The sequence below is a fragment of the Guyanagaster necrorhizus genome, assembly GCF_019112545.1.
Source record: "Guyanagaster necrorhizus MCA 3950 unplaced genomic scaffold BT62scaffold_2, whole genome shotgun sequence".
Lineage (NCBI taxonomy): Eukaryota > Fungi > Basidiomycota > Agaricomycetes > Agaricales > Physalacriaceae > Guyanagaster > Guyanagaster necrorhizus.
Window position 1 is genome coordinate 2,124,455 of NW_025064881.1, and position 22,002 is coordinate 2,146,456.

Sequence of the window (22,002 nt, forward strand, 5' to 3'; positions counted from 1 at the left end):
GGGTGAAACTGCGTTCACATTCTCATTCGTGACACAGGTATATAATACACCGTTTAATGGATTCGAACTGGCTGATCTCTGTTTAATATAGCGGCCGATTAACAGATTCACTCATGCACCAACTTCTATCAGTCGTCAAACATTATTGATCTGTAGAATACGCCTCGCAGAAGTGTGTCTGCTTCTCGACCAAATTAAAGCTCATCTAAAAAATCGAATTAGCTATGCTCGCACGCGTGCATACACAGAATCGTAGGCCTGTCAATGCCTCCATTTTTACAAACATTTCATGGTCTTGTTCTATTCTTGCTATCGCTATCTATCTGCCTGGTTCTCGTATCACGGTACTGAAGAAGCTGATTCAATTCGTGAACTTCTACATGCAGTGACGCGCACCATTATGGCGTTGAAACAGCTAACAATAGATTACGTGCTAAAGCTGATGTGACTTCACATATCTAACACTCCTTTGGCTGCATGGAAAAGGTGCCGATCCATTGATATGGCACCTGCTCGTAAAAGAAACAGCACAGATGGTGCAACCGTACCTTAGTTCAAATCGTATGGTGCATCTCTTCTTCCGAGTATCGCTTATCTACACATCAAGTATAAAGTCTACGGTCTTATAGTTGGAACTGCACCCTTGCAGTGACTTATTCTCTTGGGTTCTCTCCTCGTTTGAAGATGCTTTCCGCCTTCTTCGTGCTCTCTTCGCTCATCGTTGCTGCATATTCAAGCCCCGTCGTCATTCCTCGAAGCCCAGTGTCCCTTCCCATTGCGAAGAAATTCAACTTCAATGGGACGCGTACCATCGTGGAACGAGATCGGGCTCGAGTGGCTGCACTTCGATCCCGTGCAGATGGTGCAAGGAATGTCACCAGACGTGCTGTCGTTAATGAGGACGTAGACAACGTTGCCGTTGTCTACTCCGCTTCGATTGGCGTTGGTAGCCCTGCAACAACTTGTACGCCTTTCCCCATTATCACTAACTCAATGGTGTGCTGACCGTACACAACTAGACGAGTTGATCATCGACACCGGCAGTTCAAATACCTGGGTTGGTGCAGGGACCAGGTACGTCCAGACGTCCACTAGCACAGAGACCTCCAATCGAGTTGTAAGTGGTCTCATTGTCATTTTCTTCAATTTCTGATGGTATCCACGCAGTCTGTTACCTATGGTTCTGGATCATTCTCTGGTGATTGATATTAGCTACACGCATGTTATCTCTGTTAACCATATGTTTTCTCCAGGGAGGGAATACATCGACCAAGTTACTATCACCTCAGACTTAGTCATTAAATCGCAGTCAATTGGCGTGGCTTCCACTTCCTCTGGGTATGAGTCTTTGATCTTGTCACCCACAAGGACCTACTGATCCTATTATAGCTTTTCTGGCTTTGACGGTATCCTTGGGTAAGTAGTGGACCGGACATTGCACCCCGATCCATTTGAATAATTCGAAATTGATAGAATCGGGCCCGTTGACCTCACCGAGGGTAAGTTATTCAAATTGTCCCTGTGCTCTTGTCTAAGTTTGCTTTAGGCACCTTGTCTCCGGCTACCACTACACTCATTCCCACCGTCACCGATAACCTCTATAGTCAGGGATCGATCACAAACGATGAAATTGGTGTGTATTTTGCGCCTACGACACAAGAAGAGGTCGTCAACGGGGAGCTTTCCTGGGGTTTGTATTCGAGGCTCTGCACATCGTTTCTGTGATATACTGATTTCGATTTTATTGTAGGTGGTTCGGATAGCTCCAAAATAAGTGGCACTATAGGCTATGCGTACGTTCTTTATCTCCGGTGGGATTTTTGACCTCATTGTGGATCATCAACAGCCCACTTACAACCACCTACCCGGCAAGTGTATACTGGGGTATTGATGAGTCCATCACCTATGGGACCTCGACGACCATCTTGTCTTCCACTGCTGGTATTGTCGATACTGGTAAGTGTTCTTCAAATTCGAGTTTCTGCATTCTGACTGAGTTGAACGTAGGGACGACCCTCGTCTACATTGCTTCTGATGCGTTTGCGAAGTACAAGACGGCCACCGGTGCCACCCTGGATAGCAGCACCGGTCTTCTTCGTATCACCTCATCTCAGTACTCCAGCCTTTCCAGTCTGTTCTTCAACATCAACGGCGTAAGTCTTAACCCATGTTTTTGTAAATTGCGGCCGAATTTGCTCTCAGGTATCATATGAGCTCACACCCAACGCTCAAATATGGCCTCGTTCGCTGAACACGGACATTGGAGGTAGTTCCAGCGCCATCTATCTGATCGTTAACGACCTTGGCACGAATTCCGGTGAAGGCCTTGATTTCATCAATGGCTACACTTTCTTGGAGCGCTACTACACGATTTTCGATACGGCAAACTCGAGGATCGGGTTTGCTGCGACGTCAAACACTGATGCTACTACGAATTAGTTGTAGGAGAGGGGGGACTCGGAGTTCCTCAACATATTTTCAGGCAGCTATGATCCAAACTCAATAAACATTTGATTATTGTCGTATTTTTTTCGTTATCACATTAGGTCATTCGAACCCGATTTTGTGTTGGTTGCGAGGCCTGAATACGATTTCGCGGTAGTATCTCGTGTGAAATATGAGTGAAATATTTCCCCGAGTTCAAGCTTGATTTCACACCGATTTTGTCTCGTCAGCCACTCACAAAGCATTCGTTACTTATGCCCCACAATAGAAGAACTGTACCGCCAATTGTACTCACATAGCATATATACCATTGCACTTACAATGTATATTCACCCACTTCACCTGGTCATTCCGATATTTCGAGCATCGTAATTCCAATGTATTCATAGTGAGGGAAGAGTCCATACAAATGCGCAGATATACAGAGCGACAATTCAAACATTACAAGAAGATAGAGTTATCCGCTGATGCGGGTTACCTTGAAATTTCAGTTAATCAAGATCATCCCATCCGCCGGGTACATGATTTCCACCTCGACTTGAGGTATTATTGCGTTGGTCTGGAGGCGCTAATGATGACGATGAATTGCCACCTGTGGATGAGCGGTCAAAACGCATAGACGACCCAAATAGTGACTGTAAAAATCCAGAGGGATCGCCGCCTGGTGACCGCGATCGCGACGAAGGAGACCTGCGGTCATTGCCGCTGGTGTTTTGACTCGGACCGGGTTGTGAATGGTGTTCGGGTTGTGGGATCAACTGATGCCTGTATGAAGTGAGCGCTTTGTATATCTCGGTTGCACGTGGCCACTTACCTGCATACGGGACAAGTTCCACTGGACTTTAGCCATGGCATTATACATGATTCATGGAAAGGGTGGGTGCAAGGTAGGGACACAACAACCTGCTCCTCAGGATCTTCTGTCTCAAGAGAAAACTGCTCTTTGCATACAGCACAGTCTTTCTGAAGAGTAGGGGCTTTCGCAATAGGTCAGCTCAGCTATGGCATTACAATTGAGGTGAACTTACACCCTATTTCCAAAACTTCTCTTGGGAGTTTCTCCATTATCGCCTCAGTGGCGGGCACAGGATGATGTGCGTTGCTTTCCATCAGCTGTGTGATAATTTGGTCCAATGCTGTACATAAAATCAGAAGGTACACATTCAACTTGTTGACAAGTTCACCTTCTTGATTGAAGACATAATCACCCATCCGACCGTTTTCTGCACCGAAACCGCGAGCAAAAATCTCATTCAGAGATCCCGTTGGCCCGCCAAGAAGAGTCATTAGATACTGAGCCATGAGCGAACCGTTGATGCCGGGATCAAGGCGATCTGCACCAGGACCTCTACGATTGAACCTACATTTGCTTGTGTCAGCTAATGTACGTTTTGCACAAGCTACTCACTCTGACATGGTAGGTGGTCTACCGCCTAGTGTATTACTTCCCCCAAACGTGTAAGTCCTTACGCCATTGTCATTTCTTATCGAGAAAGTTACACTTGGAGCCTGACAGATGTTTGAAATATGAAGATACGCAACCTTGTGACACGACTCACAGAACCGGTTTCAGGGTGTCCACCCAAGGAGCCCCGATGCTCCCTTTCAAAGTTTCTTGAGGGAGATATGCCGAATAGACTTTGAAGCGCAGCTGGATCAAGTTGAGGTTTCATGTTCAGAAGTGAAGATAAAAATGAACGGACGAATATAAACATCTGAGCCCAAATCTTCAGTATCCAAAGGATGTCCAAAGCCTCGTGGGTCATCCGATGGATTGTCCATCTACGAATACATCATGTGTGCTCAGGTGAATGGAAGATCAGGTTTGTTAAACCGATACCTTTTCGACGAAGGAACCATGACACGATGCACACGCCGGATCCGGAATCTTGTTTTCATCAAAGAAGTGTAATTGGAACAAGCATTCCATCTCTCACCATTAGGGGCCGGGTCTCTGCGCCGCACTAAACGTCGATTGTTCAGTCCATTGAGAACAACAGCTAAGATGATTCGACGTACTTCGTGGCAGTACCAAAGAGGCTCACGCTGCGACATTATGAGAAAAGTTATTGCGTCCTCGGTCGTAAACTATCAAGGATGAATGAAAAGCAACAATAATGACGATGGTAGGAGTTCAAGTCGGAATATTGGCGCCACAGCTTGATAAATATGTAATGTCACACATGTGTCACGCGTCTCAATCGGACATAATTGGGCTTTTGCTTTTCTTCTTCTTTCCACCGTCTTCCATTCAACGACGACGACAGATTCTCCGTAAGTAAAATTTTTTCTTTTTTCTTTTCCTTGCGATGATTCTAGTTCCCTATTATACGAATGCTTTTGTTGCATATGAGATCATACATTGGGTTGACTGATCTTTGCTCTTTTTCCTCGTTGCTACGCACCAAGGTAATGAAGCTGACCGTCTCTGTTGCAGGTCGATGTTTGTCTGGGAGACACTCTCGTTATCGGTCATCGTATACGCCATTGCTTATGATGTCGGGTCAAGAATACGCTTTCCCAAAAGCATTAGAAAAGTATACTTGTGCTTTGTGGCCCCGTTCAAAAATTTTTTGACCTTGGCGGATCTGGCGGATCCTGTCGGGGAGCCTTCAGTACCATCTATTACGATAACCCGTGCTCTATCTGTTCTCGCCTGTCTTCAAGCTTTTGGCTGGCTCGGTTGTCTTGTATATGCGCTAGTCCTCAACGACGCTTCGCTTTCCACAACGTTCCTGTTGAAAGCCTGTTCATGGGTAGGTCTTCTCTATCGTCACTAATTAGCATTTACCTTGCTTTTAGGGTTATATCCTGTGCAGAACTACAACATTGCCTCCTGTTACGCCGCCATATCTTTCAATTTCCTACGCCTTTCTCCAGGCCTTCACATCATTCGTAAGGCTTGGTGTGGAAATCACGAAGGCTTATGATGGTACAGTAATAGTGCTTGATTCCTTCTGCTTGATTACAGCAAGCCTTTTTGTGTATATCGCGGGTACTCTGCCTGTCCAGCTAGTGCGTCCGGCATTGAATATTGCCCAATACAAAGATGTACGCTTTTTACACTAGTGCCGAGACATTCTTTTTGAAAGTACGATGCCAGATGCCGTCCGTATCGTTCTCCATGCCCGAAGATGACGTGACACTATGGAGTTGGTTTACCTTTTCATTCATTGAACCAATCTTCAGCCTTGCCAATGCCCGAACTCTGAATGAAAGTGATGTATGGGGTTTGTCGCCTTATTTCCAGCACAAGAATCTCTTCAATAAATACCTTGAATACAACAAACGGTATAGTTACCGCCAATATCTTATACTATACCCTCATTGACATTGCGATATTGCAGATATCCCGGTCACTCCTTGATTCGATTTTTACTTGTCTCTAATTCTCTCGACCTGATCCTGGACGTTGTCCTTGAATTATGGAGTGCTGTTGTTGGTGAGTGAAGTTGCCGTACCCGATAGGCGGATCAAGCCTATGTTGGTTAGGCTTCCTTCCGGCATATGCTCTGCAGGAAATATTGTCAGCTTTAGCAAAAGACAATCCGGAGTCAAGGCAGGATGCGTATTACTGGGCTGCTGTCACTTTTCTAGCACATCTTTCTTTTGCCCAAGTGGACCTATTCCAAAGCTGGCATACCAGAAGGTGCTATGAGCGCACTCGCGGACAACTATTTTGCACTTTGCATTACAAATCGTTGAGAAGACGGAATGTTGAAGGACAAGTGAAGCGGGAAGGCTCAGAGAACGAAGGTGGTGTACATCTTGGTAAAATAGTCAATTTAATGCAGTAAGCTTCCACATTCGATGTGTACGATCCAAGACCTTACTTTGTTATCAGAGGCGACGCGTATGCAGTGTCTCAAAGATTCTGGGAGTTCTCCGCACTAATCACATCGCCGATTCGTTTGGTCATTGCCCTCGTATTTCTTTACAAGTATGCTCCTTTCTGCGGTAACTGATAGCAGACTCAAACCAAGAGATCAGTGTTATGGGATGGGCAGCGATTTCAGGCGTTCTAATCGTCCTTGTCGCATATGTGTTAAACTATCCGCTTGCTACTTATAACATATCGGTGACATCCTTAACGCATTCTTGTCTGACCCTCCTTCTCTGATCTGATCTTTTCTCCTTAGATCACCAGGGCATCTTGGAAAGCGAAAGACGCTAGGATGGGCATCGTAAATGAGCTTCTGCAAAATATAAGATTCTTGAAGTTCTACGGATGGGGTTCATAGTGTCTCATTCCTGGTGATTATTACTTATCTCTTGTTGCAGAGTACCATTGGTCATTTGAAACGGAAAAAGCGCGCGAAACAGAGCTAAGATGGCGTGTTAAGGAGAACATCGTGGCCACGTTGATCTCTTTCATCTGGTCTGTTGCCCTGCATTCTCACCTCGTCAGTTCTTACAATGTGCACGTCGAATAGGATATGGATTCCATCGGCAACTGCGCTGACAACTTTCCTTTGCTATACCTTGGTAGCAGGTCAACGTCTGACGGTTTCGAAGGCATTTACAGCCATTGCACTTTTTTCACAGCTTCAAAGACCTATGACAGCGCTACCAGGCCAGGTTTTTGCTATACTTCATGGTAAACAGGGTTTATTCCTCCCTATTCGCGTACTAATACGCGAGCAGCTTACGTATCTATGCAGCGCATTGAGAATTTCTTGCAAGAAGAGGAGGTGCCTGAATGGGCGTCCACACTTACCGCCTCTTCGCCATTTGAACATGAGGATCAAATTGGATTTTCGGAGGCCGCCTTTGAGTGGGGAACTTCTCTAAAGACCCCCTCATCTTTATCCCAGTTTCAACTGGGGCCCTTGAATATAGTCTTTCCGAATGCCAAACTGACGGTGATAAGCGGACCAACAGGAAGTGGTAAAAGCGCAACGTTATCTGCTCTGCTGGGAGGTCAGTTCTCGTGATAACAATCCGGCACTATGAAGTTGTTTATCTGCAGTCTGTTCCAGAGATCCATTGCTTGTCTGGCAGGGTGTTCCTGAATAAACAGTTCCATCAAGTCGCGTACTGCGCCCAGAATCCATGTAAGGTTTCATCTTCGGGATCCGAAAACAAGCGATCTTAAACAGGGTTTCTCAGGGCTGGAGCATGCTACTATTCGTGATAATATCATATTTGGCTCATCTTTCGGTTACGACGAAGGAAGATACAACACAGTTGTAGAAGCTTGTGCCTTGGTTAAAGACCTGGATATACTCGAGGCTGGTGACATGACTGGTACATCCCCACCGCTTTATCATGGTGCACTGCTGCTTCATCTCTTCACAGAAATCGGAGAGAAGGGAATAACACTCAGCGGGGGCCAAAGAGCTAGGATCGCTCTTGCTAGAGCCATGTATTCTGAAGCTAAGGTTTGAGTCGCCCTGATGTATGATCTATCAGTGCTATCACTGACGATATTTTACCATTTTAGTGCATTCTCCTTGATGATCCGTAGGTCTTCTCTCGTCTACATGATCTTGTGAAGCTTGATGTCCCCTTTCTAGGCTTGCGGCAGTGGATATGCACACTGCGCAGCATCTCGTACATAATTGCTTATCTGGAAACCTCGTGGAAGGTCGTACAATCATTCTAGTCACGCATCATATCAGTCTTTGCCTTCCGATCACCTCCCATATCATAGAGCTGTCCCACGGGAAGGTCTTTCAGCAAGGATCCGTGCAGGAGCTCGAAGAGCGAGGTGTTCTGCATAAAGTCATCGATATGGAGGACCAGCCATTTGTCTCCGATGACAATCTGGAGTCATCTGCAACAACAGTCGTGAACGAAGCGGACGAAGTAAATAAGGATCCTGGACCTCGTAAAACTCTGCTCAAGTCCGGAAACGGGAAACTCATCCAAGCGGAAGCTCGAGCCAAGGGACGTGTCTCCATGAAAACATATCTGACTTATATCCGAGCAGCAGGCATCATTTCTTGGATTCTAACGGTTTTTCTCATGCTCCTGATTCGTTTCATTAACATTGGCAATCAGGTCTTCCTCTCGGCGTGGGGTGAAGCGTATGAAGACCGTACCTCCTTGAGTGCATTCATAGCACGCGTAATGGCTTCCAGCGTGAAGTATCCCTGGAGCGGATTCCCCTCCCCAGATACCAGTGTAAAGCCTTGGCTCATGGTATACTTCTATATTTCGATGGCCGGAGCATTTTCGGTTATCTCCTATATCTCCCTAGGTTACTATGCAAGCCTGCAAGCCTCCCGTTCTATCTTCATATCGCTACTCCGCAGAATCACCCGTGCCCCTGCGCGCTTCTTCGATACCACACCCATCGGTCGGATACTGAATCGATTCACTGGTGATATCAACACTATCGACGGGGCTTTACAGAATTCCGCGAGGGAGTGCCTTTCAGGGATCCTTGACTTTGTAGCATCATTCTTGGTTGTTCTTGTGGTCGTCCCAGTGTTTGCGCCATTTGCATTGTTTATCGCTTGGCTGTACATTCGCTTAGCGCCGTCGTATATCAGGGCCTCGCGTGATCTCAGAAGATTGGAGTCAGTGTCGCTGTCGCCTGCCTTCGCAGGGTTCGATGAACTTTTGAGAGGAATAGTTCATGTTAGGGCGTTTGGGATGGAACAAAGGTATCAGAATGCCTTCTATGCAAAGGTTAGGCCATGATGTATAGAAGAGTGAAAAATTATGCTGACTGCCTCTGGTCGTAGGTTGACAGGTTTCAAACCTTTGACCATGTATATGTAGGTAACTTGGAGTAGTCCTGATATCTTTCTCATTCTTTCCGCCAGTGGCTAGTAAACGGATGGCTTAGATGGAGATATGACTGTATGTACCTACTATCGATGTCCCAATCAAAAGCTCATTCCTGCTTCAGGTCTAGGATCTGTTGTCGTTTTCGCCACAACCGTTTTTGCGCTACGGATGGGACTGCAAAGTGGAGCAGTTGCCATTGTTATTGTACAAGCTGGCATCTTTGCTGAAGCCAGCCGACAGCTCGTCAGGTAAAAAAAAAGAGTACATAATTATCGTGAGAACTGTAGTGCTGACCCTCTATAGAGTTGCAGCACAGTTGGAATTAGACTTTAACAGCGTGGAACGCGTCGTCGAGTACCTCGATCTTCCGCAAGAGGCACCTGCCATCATAGAAAACTCGAAACCCCCGGCATTCTGGCCGTCGAGCTCTGGAGAACTTGTTGTCGAAGATCTTGTCGTTCAGTACGCGCCGGAGCTACCTGCGGTTTTGAAGAGTCTTTCTTTCGTTATTAATCCGTCGGAGAAAATTGGTGTGGTAAGTTGTTGCTCTGATAAAGCGTCCGGAAACTAATATCGGTACCAGGTTGGGAGAACAGGTTCTGGTGAGCAATGCGTTTGCATGGACCAATCCAAGCTTTATGGTATATTTAGGGAAGTCTACGTTGGCCCTTTCGCTTTTGCGCATGGTCGAGCCGGTCAGTGGAAGAATATAGTACGTTACGTGCTTCAAGAGTGTTCTAGTATCTGACCCTTCTTAGCATAGATGGCATTGATATCTCAAAGATTGGTCTTGAGGACCTGAGGACTCGTATTGTAAGCTTATTTTATATGGAACCCACGTACTCATCGTCAATTATCTCCTCAGACCATCGTTAGCCAGGACGTCTCTCTTTTCTCAGGCACACTCCGCAGTAATTTGGACCCTCTAAACCAGAATACTTGGCAGGAATGCATGGAAGTCGTAGAACGGTGTCATATGATGGATGTTCTGCATCTCAACACAAGTGACTTGCTCGATTTACCCATCAGCCAGGGATCCTTAAGCGGGGGCGAAAGGCAGCTCGTAGCATTGGCTCGAGCAATGCTGAGGCGTACAAATATCATTATTATGGACGAGGCAACGTCTCAGATTGACTCGCATCTGGACGATCAGGTTGGTACATATTGCAAGGGCTGAGCGTTGGGACTGATAGAAACACTTACAGATCCAGCGAACGATTCGCGAAGAGCTTTCGAGCGCCATCGTTATAACTATTGCTCACCGGCTCAAAACAATCATAGATTATGATCGTATCCTTGTTCTAGACGAAGGTGAGATTGTTGAATTTGGGAAACCGAAGGAACTGTTGCAGCGGGTTGGCGGTGCGTTTAGAGAGATGTGCAAGAAAAGCCCAGACTGGCCCATGTTGGCAAAGCTGTCAGAATGATTCAGATCCCTATTTTGTGACCACCTTGGAGCAGCATGTACATGAATAGACAGTTGTCGGTCCATATAGGCACATTTCAACGAACACGTGATATTTTGAGCATAGTAAACGCGAAACCGGAAGGCTAGGAGACCCTTTACAGCCACGACAGCAAGCTCACCGTGGAGCATACCCTTCAAATTTGCGCCGCAATGCTCACTCGGATACTTCTAACGTATTTGTTCGTTATTCAATTCATCGCATTCCCGACCACGAGCTATACCACCTCTGCTTGAGATCTCAGCCTTCCTAATCTCATTCCAACTACAGAATTCATAACCTCTAAGACGCCCGCTGAGATGAATACCGTAACGCAAGCAAAGCAATATTACGACCGTTTCTTGAACGTTTACGACCGAGGGCCAGAAGCCATTGACAACAGCAGAGTCTGCACATACACGCGAAAACAGCGACAAAAGGTCTTCATTGTCGCCATCATCATCGTTATTCCTCCAAGAGCGAGGTCACCAGCACCAGCCTGCCGCATAGGCATATAGGCACTACCAAAGAATGTAAGGTGCCGTCGGGGGACTCGTCTAACGGCGGAAGATCATTGGAATTACTGTTCTCTGTATCACTGTCGCTGCAATAATCTACCTGCTCATGTTCTTCGACTCTTGGTGGGGATTTTTGCGGTTAGTTTGCACAAGGAGAGAGAGGTGCAGCGATGGGGAAGATCTGCAGCCAGACTGGGAAAAGCAGAGCTCTGTTTGGCAGGGATTTCCAGGAGAGACAGGGAAAGAAGGATCATCATTTGCTCTCCACGAACGCCTACGGTACCACCTGCAACCTACTCACAATCTGAAGATCCCCATCCCCTCGAACCGGTGTTGTGGAGGCCAAGTACACGGTCATTCCCTGGCTTGAAAGCATCTTCCTATCAAACATCCAACGTTCAATGATATATTTCGCGGCCATGTAACACGTAGCTCACTCAGTACAGCATTTACTATTGAGAGGCATGCTGGGGTGGAGGAATCCGTGCTTCCAGCCAGTCTGATACCAAAAGACCTACACCGGCAAAGGCGAAGAAGCCCAGCGACAGACGAAGACGCGTACCAGCTGGAAGGTCTGCAAGAAATGTCAGAAAATTCGACAGGGTAGGGAGTCGGGCGCACTAAGGTATGACTGCAGTAGCGACCGGCTTCCCTGCACCGCTGCCTTGCTCTGAGTCTTTCGCTTGGCCATGAGAGTAATATTTGTGCCAGTTTGCCGGAAGCCTTACCCTTCCTTCCTTTCGTCATGTTCACCGGTCTTGTAGGCTTCGCTCGCCAATGTCATGTTTCTTTTCTGACCGCCATGTAGATTGAACACCTCGGAACAGTTTCCGACATTGTACTCGATGCTGGTGGGTGCACACTCACGGTTTCTGACTCGGCACCAGTTCTGGTCGACTGTAACATTGGCGACTCCATTGCTGTCAACGGTGCCTGTTTAACGGTTACGGAATTTGACAAGACGGCATCTGGAGGATACTTCAGGGTCTGGCTGGCAAACGAGACGTTGGAGCGAACTGATCTAGGTGAATCTGGACTTGTTCTACTTGGTACTACCCCGCGGTTGTTGACTTGGGCGGGGCACAGGTGAACGCCTTGTCGGGGATCAGCTCAACCTAGAGCGTGCAATGGCGCCCCATGTGAGATTCGGTGGGCATTTTGTGCAGGTGCGTTACATATACGCGACTTGTTTGCAGTGGTATTTGACACTGCTCTAGGGCCACATCGACACGACAGCGACTATCACTGACCGCTCAGGTGATGGAGACTCTCTCCGTCTCTCTTTCGAGCTTCCTGAACCCTCCGATTCTCGACCATCCTTGCTTCCATACTTGATTCCGAAAGGCTACGTAACTATTGACGGAACTTCATTGACACTAACGGATGTGAATGACGCCCAGAGGTCATTCAGTGTCATGCTCATTCAACACACTCAGGAGAAGATCACCCTTAGCAAGAAGGGGGTTGGAGCCATGGTGAATATTGAGGTGGACATGGTTGGGAAATATGTCGAAAAGAGTGTTTCTGCTGCTCTTGCTGGTGAGGGAGGGCAACTGCGCCCTCTGATCGAGAAAGTCATAGCAGACGTGTTGGCAAAGAAGGGTATTAACTATTAGTATAGAAAATATGTATGCACCACTGTATAAATATTTATGCATGCAAAATAGTACAGCGAAGAGGAGCTGATATTGTTGACAGTGGAAATTACCGTTTCCGTAATTGTGATTCTGCATTTCACTATCATCGCGCTTTCCTTCCTTGACGCCGTCGTCGTCAATTTCATGGATGGTGACGCAAAAAGAAAGGCACGTCCGTCATTGCCAACGGCGTGCTTTAGGACTTATCCTGTTCCCAGATCACAGTAAAGCTGTACAATGGCGCCAACGAATCATCGACAAATTCGAGATTTGCTACCACGACACTGTCAGCTTCACCTCTCAGAAGCCAGTCGCTGGCGTCTGCAAGACCTCCGTTGCGCCCAAAGGCCAAGGTGACCAGCTCAGCGACTCCAAATTCGCTTGCGCGCAAGCCCAAGATCATCAGTACCGTCTCAAGTGGGCTCAGCACTCCATCCCGAGCGGGCTCTTCAGTAAGGTCGACCCCAACCAACAGCTCACTCGGCGGACAGCCGAAGGCGAGGCCAACAGCCGTCAGATCTAACTTTCGACCTCTGGAATCCAGCTCGACTCCAGCTACACCCAACGTACCCTACCAATCATCTGTCAAACCCTTCTCGGTGTCTACTAGAGGCAGTCCCCACAGACGTTCCGCGTCGGCAATCTCATTTACACAGAATGGATCGACTTTAAGTCTCCCATTGTCACAGGCTTCGTATGGCTCGCCTTCCTCAGATACGTTCACTGACACCGACGCGATACACGGCGATGGCGCGCCCAAGATAAAGTCAAAAATCACGAGGCTGGCGAAGCCTCACGAATTGCTCTCGCCATCACCCCAGCCCATATCGTGTCCTGCTAACGGCCGGAACCGTACCCCATCAATATCCTCAGGTGTCTCCTTGAATTCAACAAACACGTCTTCAACTACCCCGGACTATTCCTTATACCCGATAACAACTGCAGTCCCAGCTGCAAATTCATACCGTTACGGCTCTGTTCGCGCCTCAACAACCAACCGCCACCACCACCAACCATTCGCTCCTAGGGATGACTCGCAAATTAATTACAGCACGACGAGTTTTAATGCCAAGATTGATCCCACGACAATACCTCTGCCACCGCAATCCCCTCCCACGTCTTCTGTGTCCTTTTCTTCGCGATCCTCAGTCTCTCGGTCCTCCCGCGCTGATTCTGCCGATAGTCAGCACAACGCATCCATCAAGCAGAATGGAGTTAATCTCCTGGGCGGTATTGAAGACTTGATGCAGTTTGACGCCACTGAAAATGATGATTCGGACGGCGATAGCTACGAAGAGGAGACAGACCTAGAACATCAAGCGGAAGGGAAAGTCAGGGCAGAGGCTAAATCTAATAGGAAGGTACGCGTCTCACCTCGGTTCTTGGAGTTGTATATTTGTCCACTAACGTTTGTGGGGCAGATTGAGGATTTGGAAATCAGCAACCGGTCTTTGCTCGCAATCAATGTTTCGCTGGAAGCCATGAAGCATAGGCAGGCGAAGGAAATACGTGATCTAAAGAGGAAGCTTCGCGAGTCGAGGTTGATTCTTCCGCCGCAGGCTTTTAAGCAGGTGATGGACAAGGACGACACCGAAGAAGATGAAGATGAGGGGGAGGATGGGGAGGAAGCTCCAGGGACAGGAGACGAAACCTACTTGCACGTCAAATTGTTGCTGGATAATCTGTTACAGGCGGCCAAGCAAGCCCTGGAGACGAAACCTTCTGATTTTGAGACGAGGGGCGGCGCAAAGGTGCTAAGCGCAGAAGAAGTGGAGAATTGGCGAGACCACGAAGCTGAGCCCACAAGAGACAATTATTCCAAGACTAGTGCCAACACGTCTCTGTCACCAAGGCGGGACAATGAATCCAATGGCGACGAAACGTTTGATTCCGAGGATGAGGTTGAAGCTCTGACGATGCCGTCGGATTCTTCTCCTTCCTCTAGCCCTCCACCGCCTATTCTAGTTACTCGGTCGCCTTGAGAGTCACAGTGTGCCTCCTTCCCGGTTCCCCGGCATGTAGCCTCTTTCCTTACGATCTCCCTTACGATCACCAGTAGACGCCTTTCGTGTTATTTATTTGCATGTTATGACCCATCTACCGTGTACATTTTTCAGACAACGCTCAAGTGACATGTAGGATTATTCCACGACCCTTAAACAAGCGAAGGACCTTAATTTCCTACTTTGTGAGATACATGTGTCATGCAATGAATGCGTATACTAAGCCTACTCTAGTACAGTCTATTCCACTATAATACGATAGCGTGGGTATGTGTCGGGTAGTAGAGTTGAAAATGATGCCGTTGCGATACTCTCAGTCCTCCGCCATCCTCTGAGCTCGCTTAGCCAGCTATGAAAAACATATTAATACATCATACGAAATAATAGGAAGAGAACGTACAGCCGCCGCTAGATCCAGTTGGCCTGCTGGAGCCGCGACTAGACCACCCGAACGTACAGGAGGAGGGGCACCAACGTTAGGTCTGGAAGCTGTCGGGATTGGTGGTTTTCCGGGTATTCTCGGAGCAGGCTTTGTTGCTACGACGGGAGGTTTGGGTTTCGCAGCAACAGGCGGCGGAGCTCTGCCAGCTAAAACACTTGACGGCCGAGAGCTCCCAGGAGAGTCATCTGGTGTCGTGGCTGAAGTCGATACTTGTTTCTTCCACGGAGCGGCCGACCCATTCGCAGTAGCCATTCCGGGAAAGACAGAAACAGGTTTGGCTGTTACTGAATGTAACGGGGCCTTGACTGTTGAAACAGGTGCTTGCTTTGCAGCAGGAGCGGAGGGTGGGGCTCGAGCTCGTGGCGGCGGTGGTGGCGCAGGCGCAGCTTTGGGTGGTTCTAATTCAAGGTAATTGTATGGCGCCCAACCTTCAACACCATCTTTCTTCACTAGCCACCATCCGTTATCGTCCTTCTCGACTAGTTCGACGAGATCGTCTTTCTTCAGTGACATTTCACCCTCTTGTCCATCGAATGCAAATTTAGCACGGTACCTGGGCACAGCCGGGACAGCTGGTGGAGGCGGTGGCGGTGGTGGAGGAGGGGCAACATTACGAGGTGCGGGAGGTGGCACTGAGACATTCGACGGCACCACAGCGGCGGGCGCTGGCTTTGGCTTTGGTTTGGGCGTTGGTGTGGATGTATTAACGGAGGCAGCAGCAGTACCTGTCTTGCCGGGTAAAGCGCGAATAGTAGGTTTCGGTCTAGAACCGCTAGGTTTCTAGAGAGAAAAATTCAGTCGTCGGCGGAAGAAGATGTAAGTGGTACGTACGGATGGCCCTCCTGCCTTTAAAAGCTTACCCTGAGTGATGGGCCGAACGATTCCTGCCTTTCGCTTGGCTGGAGGTCGCGACAGACTGCCCGCAGGTGCGCCTGAGGGTACGCGTACAGTATGGCTTTTGTACACATCGTCTTTCTTGATGGTCTCGTCTCGAACCATAGTAATCTGTGCTCGTTTATCCTTTTTCTTAGCATAATCAATTCTAAAAAGGCATGAGGCACACACACACACACGACACGAGAAAGGACTCACGTTGATCCAATGTTTAAAGTAATACTGCCATGTGTCAATTGCATTAGATTAGTTGCGAGCTCCGTTTTGAAGTAACAACTAAAAACTGGGTCGCCCTCTTCTGAAGCATTCACGTTCAAGCCCTGTTGGCCAGTATGAGAACGTCCAGAATCCAGATATAAAGAGGAGTCTTTACCATCCAGTCATCTCTAAGATTGGACATTGCAATGCTCTTGATAGTTACCAGTGGAATCTTTCGCTCCAAGATTTGCTGCACAGTACCTTCTTTACTTTGAACGACAACAATGTAGACAGCTTTCTGAGTCTATATCCAATTGATCAGTGCACAGTATCCACTCGCGGAAACAACAAATTACCACGACGATGAAGCGAGGACTTAGTTTACTCGATCTGCCAAGCTTCGAGAGAAGTATATGTATTTTTCCGCTGAAGGTAACTTCTTCGTCTTGAAAGCATGTCAGTACGCCTCTGAAGGTCATTGTAGGGACGTGAGCTCACTGCCGATGTTACAAGAAGCTGCGATCTCTCCTCCAAGAGAACTTTTGCGATTGATGTCAAGGTAATCACCCATGAAACGCCGATAGGACAACAGACTAAACCGCCTTCGCTCCTTCCTTCCGCCAAGAATTTGATGGCCATAATCCCGAATTTGAGCATAAACAAGACCCTCCTTGTTGTTCTTCCAGAAACGTTGTATACGTCGTGCACATTCATGCTTATAGCGCATGTAGTTCCTGAAAGCACGCTGAATACGACCTGCCATGTTGTGCCAGTACTTATCACGCATTGTCTCGAGTGCGAAGAGCTAGTGGAGGATGTATTAGGTATATGTTTAAATTTTGAAAACAACCAAACGTACAGTTTCAGGATTTTTGATGAAAGCTTTCGTCACGCCCATTTGCCATTCATCCATTGCTATTCCGGTATCCTTCAAAATCTGCTCACAACCAGACTTCGAGTCGCCTTGCCATGTATACTCGCCAGCGTATGAAGTATTGGGGGAGAGCAGATAGAATCGTTCAACCATTTTTTCAAATGTGTTACGATACGCAAACCCGGCCCGACGTACACGAATATTTTCTTGCAAGCCAAGATACTTGATCTGGTGCAAGATAGCCTTGACGTCATATTCAGAAGAGCTACGATTCTGATTGGGCTTGATGGTTCGAATATAAGATGGTTTCGCTTTCATCAGATTGTCGACGAGTGCACCGGCGGAAGCCTAGTGCTATAGTTGAGTATGGTTTTGAGGAGCATAGAAAACCCATACTTTGATCCTGTCTCCAGCTGTTGGAGGCCGTTTCTTGCTGTTTGGGTCGGGGTGATCCGGGAACAGCGTCTGCAGGAACTGATTGGTGCTAGAAGCAACCATATCGAGCAAGTCCTTGACGAGAGAATCCTTGTTCTTGTCTGTCATACCAGACACATTGTACATGACATCGCCAGCGTAGTGGCGGACCAAAAATTGCGCTCCTCGTGCTTCAAAGTGAGGATTCGACGACAGAATGGAAGTTCGCTGTACGAAACTGTTGTCCGCAGCAGCAGGGTCCGCGTGGGCAGTAGCACAGGCATCGTTAAGAGCAGCAAAAATGCCGGGGGGACGACGTTCTTCAATGAGGTCGCACACAATTTTGTTGTTGAAATACTTGATAGGCGTCCATTTTATTTGCTCGCGAACATATTCCTCTTGCTCGGTCTTTAACGTTAATTCAATGAAGATCTGCTGTAGTTTCTCGTTGACGTAGTTGATGCAGAGCTGCTCGAAGGAATTGTCCTGTAGCCACAAAGAATCAGCTGACTAGGAAGAAACAAGTAGCGGATACAAACCTCAAAGATCTCGAACCCAAAGATGTCCTACAACGAGAATGTGTAAGAGCTTCAATCATGAAACCCAAGGACATACCAGAATGCCAATGACTTGTGATGTTGCTGAGCGTGGTTTCATCGAAACATTGACTCTGGACACGATCCACTCAAAGAGATTATTATAGATTGCTTTCGCGAGTGCGTCTCGACCTGAACTGGCCTGCGCAGGATTGAGTGGTACGTCGTACACTGAGCCTCTACGTCCCCCACGTTGCGTCTCGACTATCTTGCTCGTCAAGACTTTGACTACGTTTGTGGCATCGACGTCCATCAAATATGCAACGAAATCCGTGACACTTGTGTCGGAAATTTGAGAATTTCCGTCCTCCTTCTCTTCGAACTGAACGTTGCCAAGCCATAAGATGATGGCTAACATACGGAATATCTCGTTCTGCTCATTTGCATCCAAGCCAATGATGCCCATAGCTTTCTAGGATGATGTTAGATTACTCCGGCAGGCCTGAATGGAATTCCAAAACCTACAATAGTTTCACTGTAGTCGTGTGCATCATTAATGTCCTGGACCTCCAGACAATTACTGAGACTTGTATATGCATATGCTTCAGGTCCCTGAAGACCAAAAGTCTCTGAAGGCATGATCAACGCTTTGATTGTCGTAGACAAGAAGCCACTCACCGCGTTGCTCGCTCGTCGCGGCCTTCGTGAGTTGATAGAAAATGTGGAAATTCCTCTCGTTCTCTACCTGTCCCACAACGCGTCCTTTCTCCAACAAGTAGTTAGTGATCTGGGCACCAATGGGTTCTCCATGAGCATTGAACATGATTTCTAGGTATTTTCCCTGATAGACCATCAACACTAGCAGATTAATTGAGTTGACGACTCACATGGCGACTTGAATTGTTATTCCGTAACGTCTTCGCACAGCCAAAACTTTCTAGCAAGGGATTCGTGGCCAGCACCATGTCCTTGATCTCCTGAATACTGCTGTCCTGCCCTCCGGATACAGCAGCGATGTACTGCATAATACGTTTTGCTGCTTCTGTCTTGCCAGCACCAGATTCTCCTGAGATGATAACGCACTGGTTTTCGTGGTACGCATTCATATTGTAGTAGGCAGATTCAGCGATACCAAAGACATGGGGAGGAACCTCAAGTCTGTTCTTCCCCTTGTACTTTTGGAGGGTATCCTCAGAGTATATGCCAAGGTCTGACAGAATGTTGCTTTAGTAACGCAGCAACAGATGAGATGATGAAGAATTGTCCCAACCGCGGAAAGGATTGACAGAGATCAGCACTGCGCCAATATAGGTATAAATCTCAGCATTGGTCCATCGCTTTTGAAGATTATCGTTGATACTCTCGTTGCTGATGGTCGTGAGCAGGGTCATGTCGGAAACACCGACCTGCTTCTTCTTGAAGCCTTCTTTCCAGTCGGCCTTTGGAATTGTCAGTAGAGCACCTGCATACCACAACAATGGTAAGCACCTTGGCGACCTTCCCTGTGCCACCACCCTTCTTGGGGGCAGGAGTTACCTTCTTCCCCGCCTTCTTGGATGGCGCCTACGACGACGGTGAGAAAAGGCTGAGCGATGGATAGCGAGACGGCTGACCATATTAGTCGTGCCCTGGTAGTATGTAGCTCTGTAGAGCACGGATGTGCGTGAGAGACGGGAATAGGAACGGCGCAGTGAATGTCAATGTAAGAGTAGCACTCGGCCAAAAGCGGTAACTGGAATCGGCGCACAGCTTCAGTACTAATAAGTACTACTAAATAGTATGATTACCGCAATTATATTTTTTTCACGCGTACAACACACATTATACTGACTTATTGATCAAGTATTGCAAGGCCTCTGCAGCAGGCTGGATGACCTGTGGATTTGGATTTGTCTTCACAATACTCACCAACGCCTTCATCAAACCTGCAGCCCCCGCGTCCTGTAGAATCTCACTAAGAAGGGCGGAATCGCCTATATTCACAAGAATATTGCGAGCACAGACAACCCCACGATGAAGTAGTCCTGGATGACTCTCAGCATCCACAGCCTTCGGATCCGTAGAAGGATCGATGAGCTGCGCAAGGATCGGGACTGCGCGATGTCGTTCTCGCTGCAGGGCGAGAAATGCCTGACAAGCTCCTGACTCCGTTGTTACAGTGGCAAGAGCACCAGAAGCAGCTAGTCTCGTTGGAACATCCTCTACATCTGACAATGCGAGCAAGACTTGAATCTTTGTCTTCACGCCACCATCACTGCTTGTGGAGCCCCCATATCGCTCAAAGACTTTCTCGGACCCCGCTATAAGGTTGCAGATCAGTTCCATCGATGCCCTCCGGATCATAATATGGTCTTCCAGAAGCAGCAGCTCGATCCTGTTAAGCAATCCATCCATGTCGGCTATACGAGAAGCCACTTCTGCACTGTGGGAAGACAAGTTGGTAAGAGCCATGAGAATTTCGAACTTTTGCAATAGCAAAGTGGAGGAGTGCTGGAGTGCGAGTGAGAAGGGACGAATGATGTCATATATCGCACCATCGTTCGGCCCAAAAACCTGAAGTGGAGAAGCAGTGATGGCCAATTTGGAGAGTGCTTGTATGGATTCAAGGTAAGCTGAATCTAGGACTGCGGCTTGACTAGTAGATGCTGCAGAGGACACCGACGACTTTATGATCTTCGTCAGGACCTTAGCACCGCCGGCTCGAAGAACATTGCCCCGATTCTCTTTCTCAACCACGATGCTAAGCAATGCTTTTCCAATTCCTAAGCGTATTCCCTGACTATCCGATGCAGCCAAAGCCGCCGCCGGAAAAACTTCCAGAATGCCATTTGCCAATAATTTCCGTATTCTCTCTTTGACTTTATTGTCGTCATTCAGCGGAGAGTCCCCATTCGACTGAGAATTGGCTTTCCCCATGTGTCTCAATTTTTCCATCTGACTCTGCTCTTCGGTCAGATGCGGTCGATGTGCACATAGATTGGATATGACAAGAATGACGCCGTATATGAGGGAAGATTGTGTCTCTAGGCTGTAGACAGGTCTGCGTCGGGGTACGGACGCAAAGAGGGCCCTCAAGAAATCTGAATCTTGCGACAGCATTTCTTTGACAAAAGGATCCACGCTCAAATACGCCAAACCTTCGACCGCATCTGCGATGGAAGAGTGGTCGCCACCAGATACAACCATGGTTTTCATTGCAACTGCAAGTTCGTCATCCTTTTTGTGAATATAAGTACTGTTTCCCCCGGTCATGTCGGCATTGTCTGAAACGCTGCCTCTGGACAATTTGATGAGGGCTATCGTAGCTGCAGCACGGACAGGTGCGCTTCGTGGCGGACCCGACATGAATTCAAGCCATTTTGTCGTCTGAAGAGGAAGGATGGTTCGACAGGGTTTGTATCCGCAAGCTTGACTGAGAAGATGCGCGACGTGAAGAGACAGTTCGGTGGATGGATTGAGGTCGACGCTGTCCATGGCTAACTCGAGTACGCCATCCTGCTGGAATATGAAAGACGCGGATTGCCAATCCACCTGGAATAATGCTGTGAGAAATGAAACCCCAATGAGAAGGTCTTTTTCTGCGGTTTCTTCGAGATGAGGTAGTGTCAACGAGGAAAACACTTTTGCTAGTGATTCCGTCGCTGCCTCCATCTGCTGCCCTTTGTCTGTGTACCCTTTCCGAACTCTTTGGCAAAAGGCTGATAGAACTAAGAAAGCTTTGGATCTGTCGTCGGTAGACCGAGATGGAAGAAACGCGGATATGAGATACGTGAGCTCGTCGGGAAGCAATGGGTCTGTCGATGTCGAACTGGCCGTCTTCTTCAGCATGGTGTCCAGCGAGCCCACCGTATCATCATT

General features: G+C 47.8%; 7 protein-coding genes across 7 annotated transcripts; 4 read left to right on the forward strand and 3 right to left on the reverse strand.

The window, feature by feature from the left end:
- The first annotated feature begins 407 nt into the window (after window positions 1–407).
- On the forward strand, window positions 408–2,779 carry BT62DRAFT_926463 (aspartic protease). The gene is made up of 11 exons (XM_043185048.1): window positions 408–964; window positions 1,020–1,117; window positions 1,168–1,198; window positions 1,254–1,338; window positions 1,390–1,416; window positions 1,474–1,499; window positions 1,547–1,690; window positions 1,751–1,793; window positions 1,847–1,956; window positions 2,008–2,153; window positions 2,203–2,779. The coding sequence occupies exons 1-11, from the start codon at window positions 685–687 to the stop codon at window positions 2,437–2,439; spliced, it is 1,227 nt and encodes a 408-aa protein (XP_043045752.1). The 5' UTR covers window positions 408–684; the 3' UTR covers window positions 2,440–2,779.
- A 157-nt stretch (window positions 2,780–2,936) lies between these two features.
- On the reverse strand, window positions 2,937–4,500 carry BT62DRAFT_1071414 (uncharacterized protein; the record flags this gene model as incomplete). The annotated part of the gene is made up of 10 exons (XM_043178752.1): window positions 2,937–3,210; window positions 3,260–3,422; window positions 3,474–3,581; window positions 3,630–3,805; window positions 3,854–3,954; window positions 4,005–4,096; window positions 4,149–4,227; window positions 4,286–4,333; window positions 4,383–4,409; window positions 4,465–4,500. 10 exons carry the CDS (start codon window positions 4,498–4,500, stop codon window positions 2,937–2,939), a joined length of 1,104 nt encoding a protein of 367 aa, XP_043045753.1.
- Window positions 4,501–4,886: 386 nt separating this feature from the next.
- Window positions 4,887–10,714, forward strand: BT62DRAFT_1032223 (P-loop containing nucleoside triphosphate hydrolase protein; the record flags this gene model as incomplete). Its single annotated transcript, XM_043178345.1, has 25 exons — window positions 4,887–5,201; window positions 5,248–5,496; window positions 5,549–5,736; window positions 5,793–5,887; window positions 5,938–6,238; window positions 6,290–6,385; window positions 6,436–6,523; window positions 6,585–6,678; window positions 6,727–6,823; window positions 6,879–7,042; window positions 7,090–7,365; window positions 7,425–7,499; window positions 7,555–7,692; window positions 7,744–7,826; window positions 7,889–7,908; window positions 7,962–9,081; window positions 9,138–9,170; window positions 9,219–9,255; window positions 9,305–9,431; window positions 9,487–9,718; window positions 9,767–9,785; window positions 9,835–9,895; window positions 9,942–9,996; window positions 10,049–10,336; window positions 10,389–10,714. The coding sequence occupies 25 exons, from the start codon at window positions 4,887–4,889 to the stop codon at window positions 10,608–10,610; spliced, it is 4,473 nt and encodes a 1,490-aa protein (XP_043045754.1). The 3' UTR covers window positions 10,611–10,714.
- Window positions 10,715–11,439: 725 nt separating this feature from the next.
- BT62DRAFT_1000006 (uncharacterized protein) lies at window positions 11,440–11,837 on the reverse strand (the record flags this gene model as incomplete). The annotated part of the gene is made up of 3 exons (XM_043176600.1): window positions 11,440–11,526; window positions 11,665–11,720; window positions 11,768–11,837. 3 exons carry the CDS (start codon window positions 11,835–11,837, stop codon window positions 11,440–11,442), a joined length of 213 nt encoding a protein of 70 aa, XP_043045755.1.
- A 25-nt stretch (window positions 11,838–11,862) lies between these two features.
- BT62DRAFT_960286 (Lumazine-binding protein) lies at window positions 11,863–12,762 on the forward strand (the record flags this gene model as incomplete). Its single annotated transcript, XM_043188545.1, has 4 exons — window positions 11,863–11,906; window positions 11,955–12,171; window positions 12,233–12,312; window positions 12,364–12,762. Exons 1-4 carry the CDS (start codon window positions 11,892–11,894, stop codon window positions 12,760–12,762), a joined length of 711 nt encoding a protein of 236 aa, XP_043045756.1. The 5' UTR covers window positions 11,863–11,891.
- A 111-nt stretch (window positions 12,763–12,873) lies between these two features.
- Window positions 12,874–15,082, forward strand: BT62DRAFT_1071417 (uncharacterized protein). Its single transcript, XM_043178753.1, has 3 exons — window positions 12,874–12,951; window positions 13,002–14,144; window positions 14,205–15,082. Exons 1-3 carry the CDS (start codon window positions 12,928–12,930, stop codon window positions 14,763–14,765), a joined length of 1,728 nt encoding a protein of 575 aa, XP_043045757.1. The 5' UTR covers window positions 12,874–12,927; the 3' UTR covers window positions 14,766–15,082.
- A 17-nt stretch (window positions 15,083–15,099) lies between these two features.
- Window positions 15,100–21,795, reverse strand: BT62DRAFT_881372 (microfilament motor; the record flags this gene model as incomplete). The annotated part of the gene is made up of 17 exons (XM_043182668.1): window positions 15,100–15,135; window positions 15,187–16,008; window positions 16,060–16,270; window positions 16,321–16,442; window positions 16,496–16,624; window positions 16,677–16,786; window positions 16,819–17,125; window positions 17,180–17,542; window positions 17,591–18,094; window positions 18,148–18,174; window positions 18,224–18,571; window positions 18,670–18,773; window positions 18,823–18,985; window positions 19,032–19,354; window positions 19,415–19,583; window positions 19,633–19,707; window positions 20,128–21,795. The coding sequence occupies 17 exons, from the start codon at window positions 21,793–21,795 to the stop codon at window positions 15,100–15,102; spliced, it is 5,481 nt and encodes a 1,826-aa protein (XP_043045758.1).
- Between the last annotated feature and the right edge of the window lie 207 nt (window positions 21,796–22,002).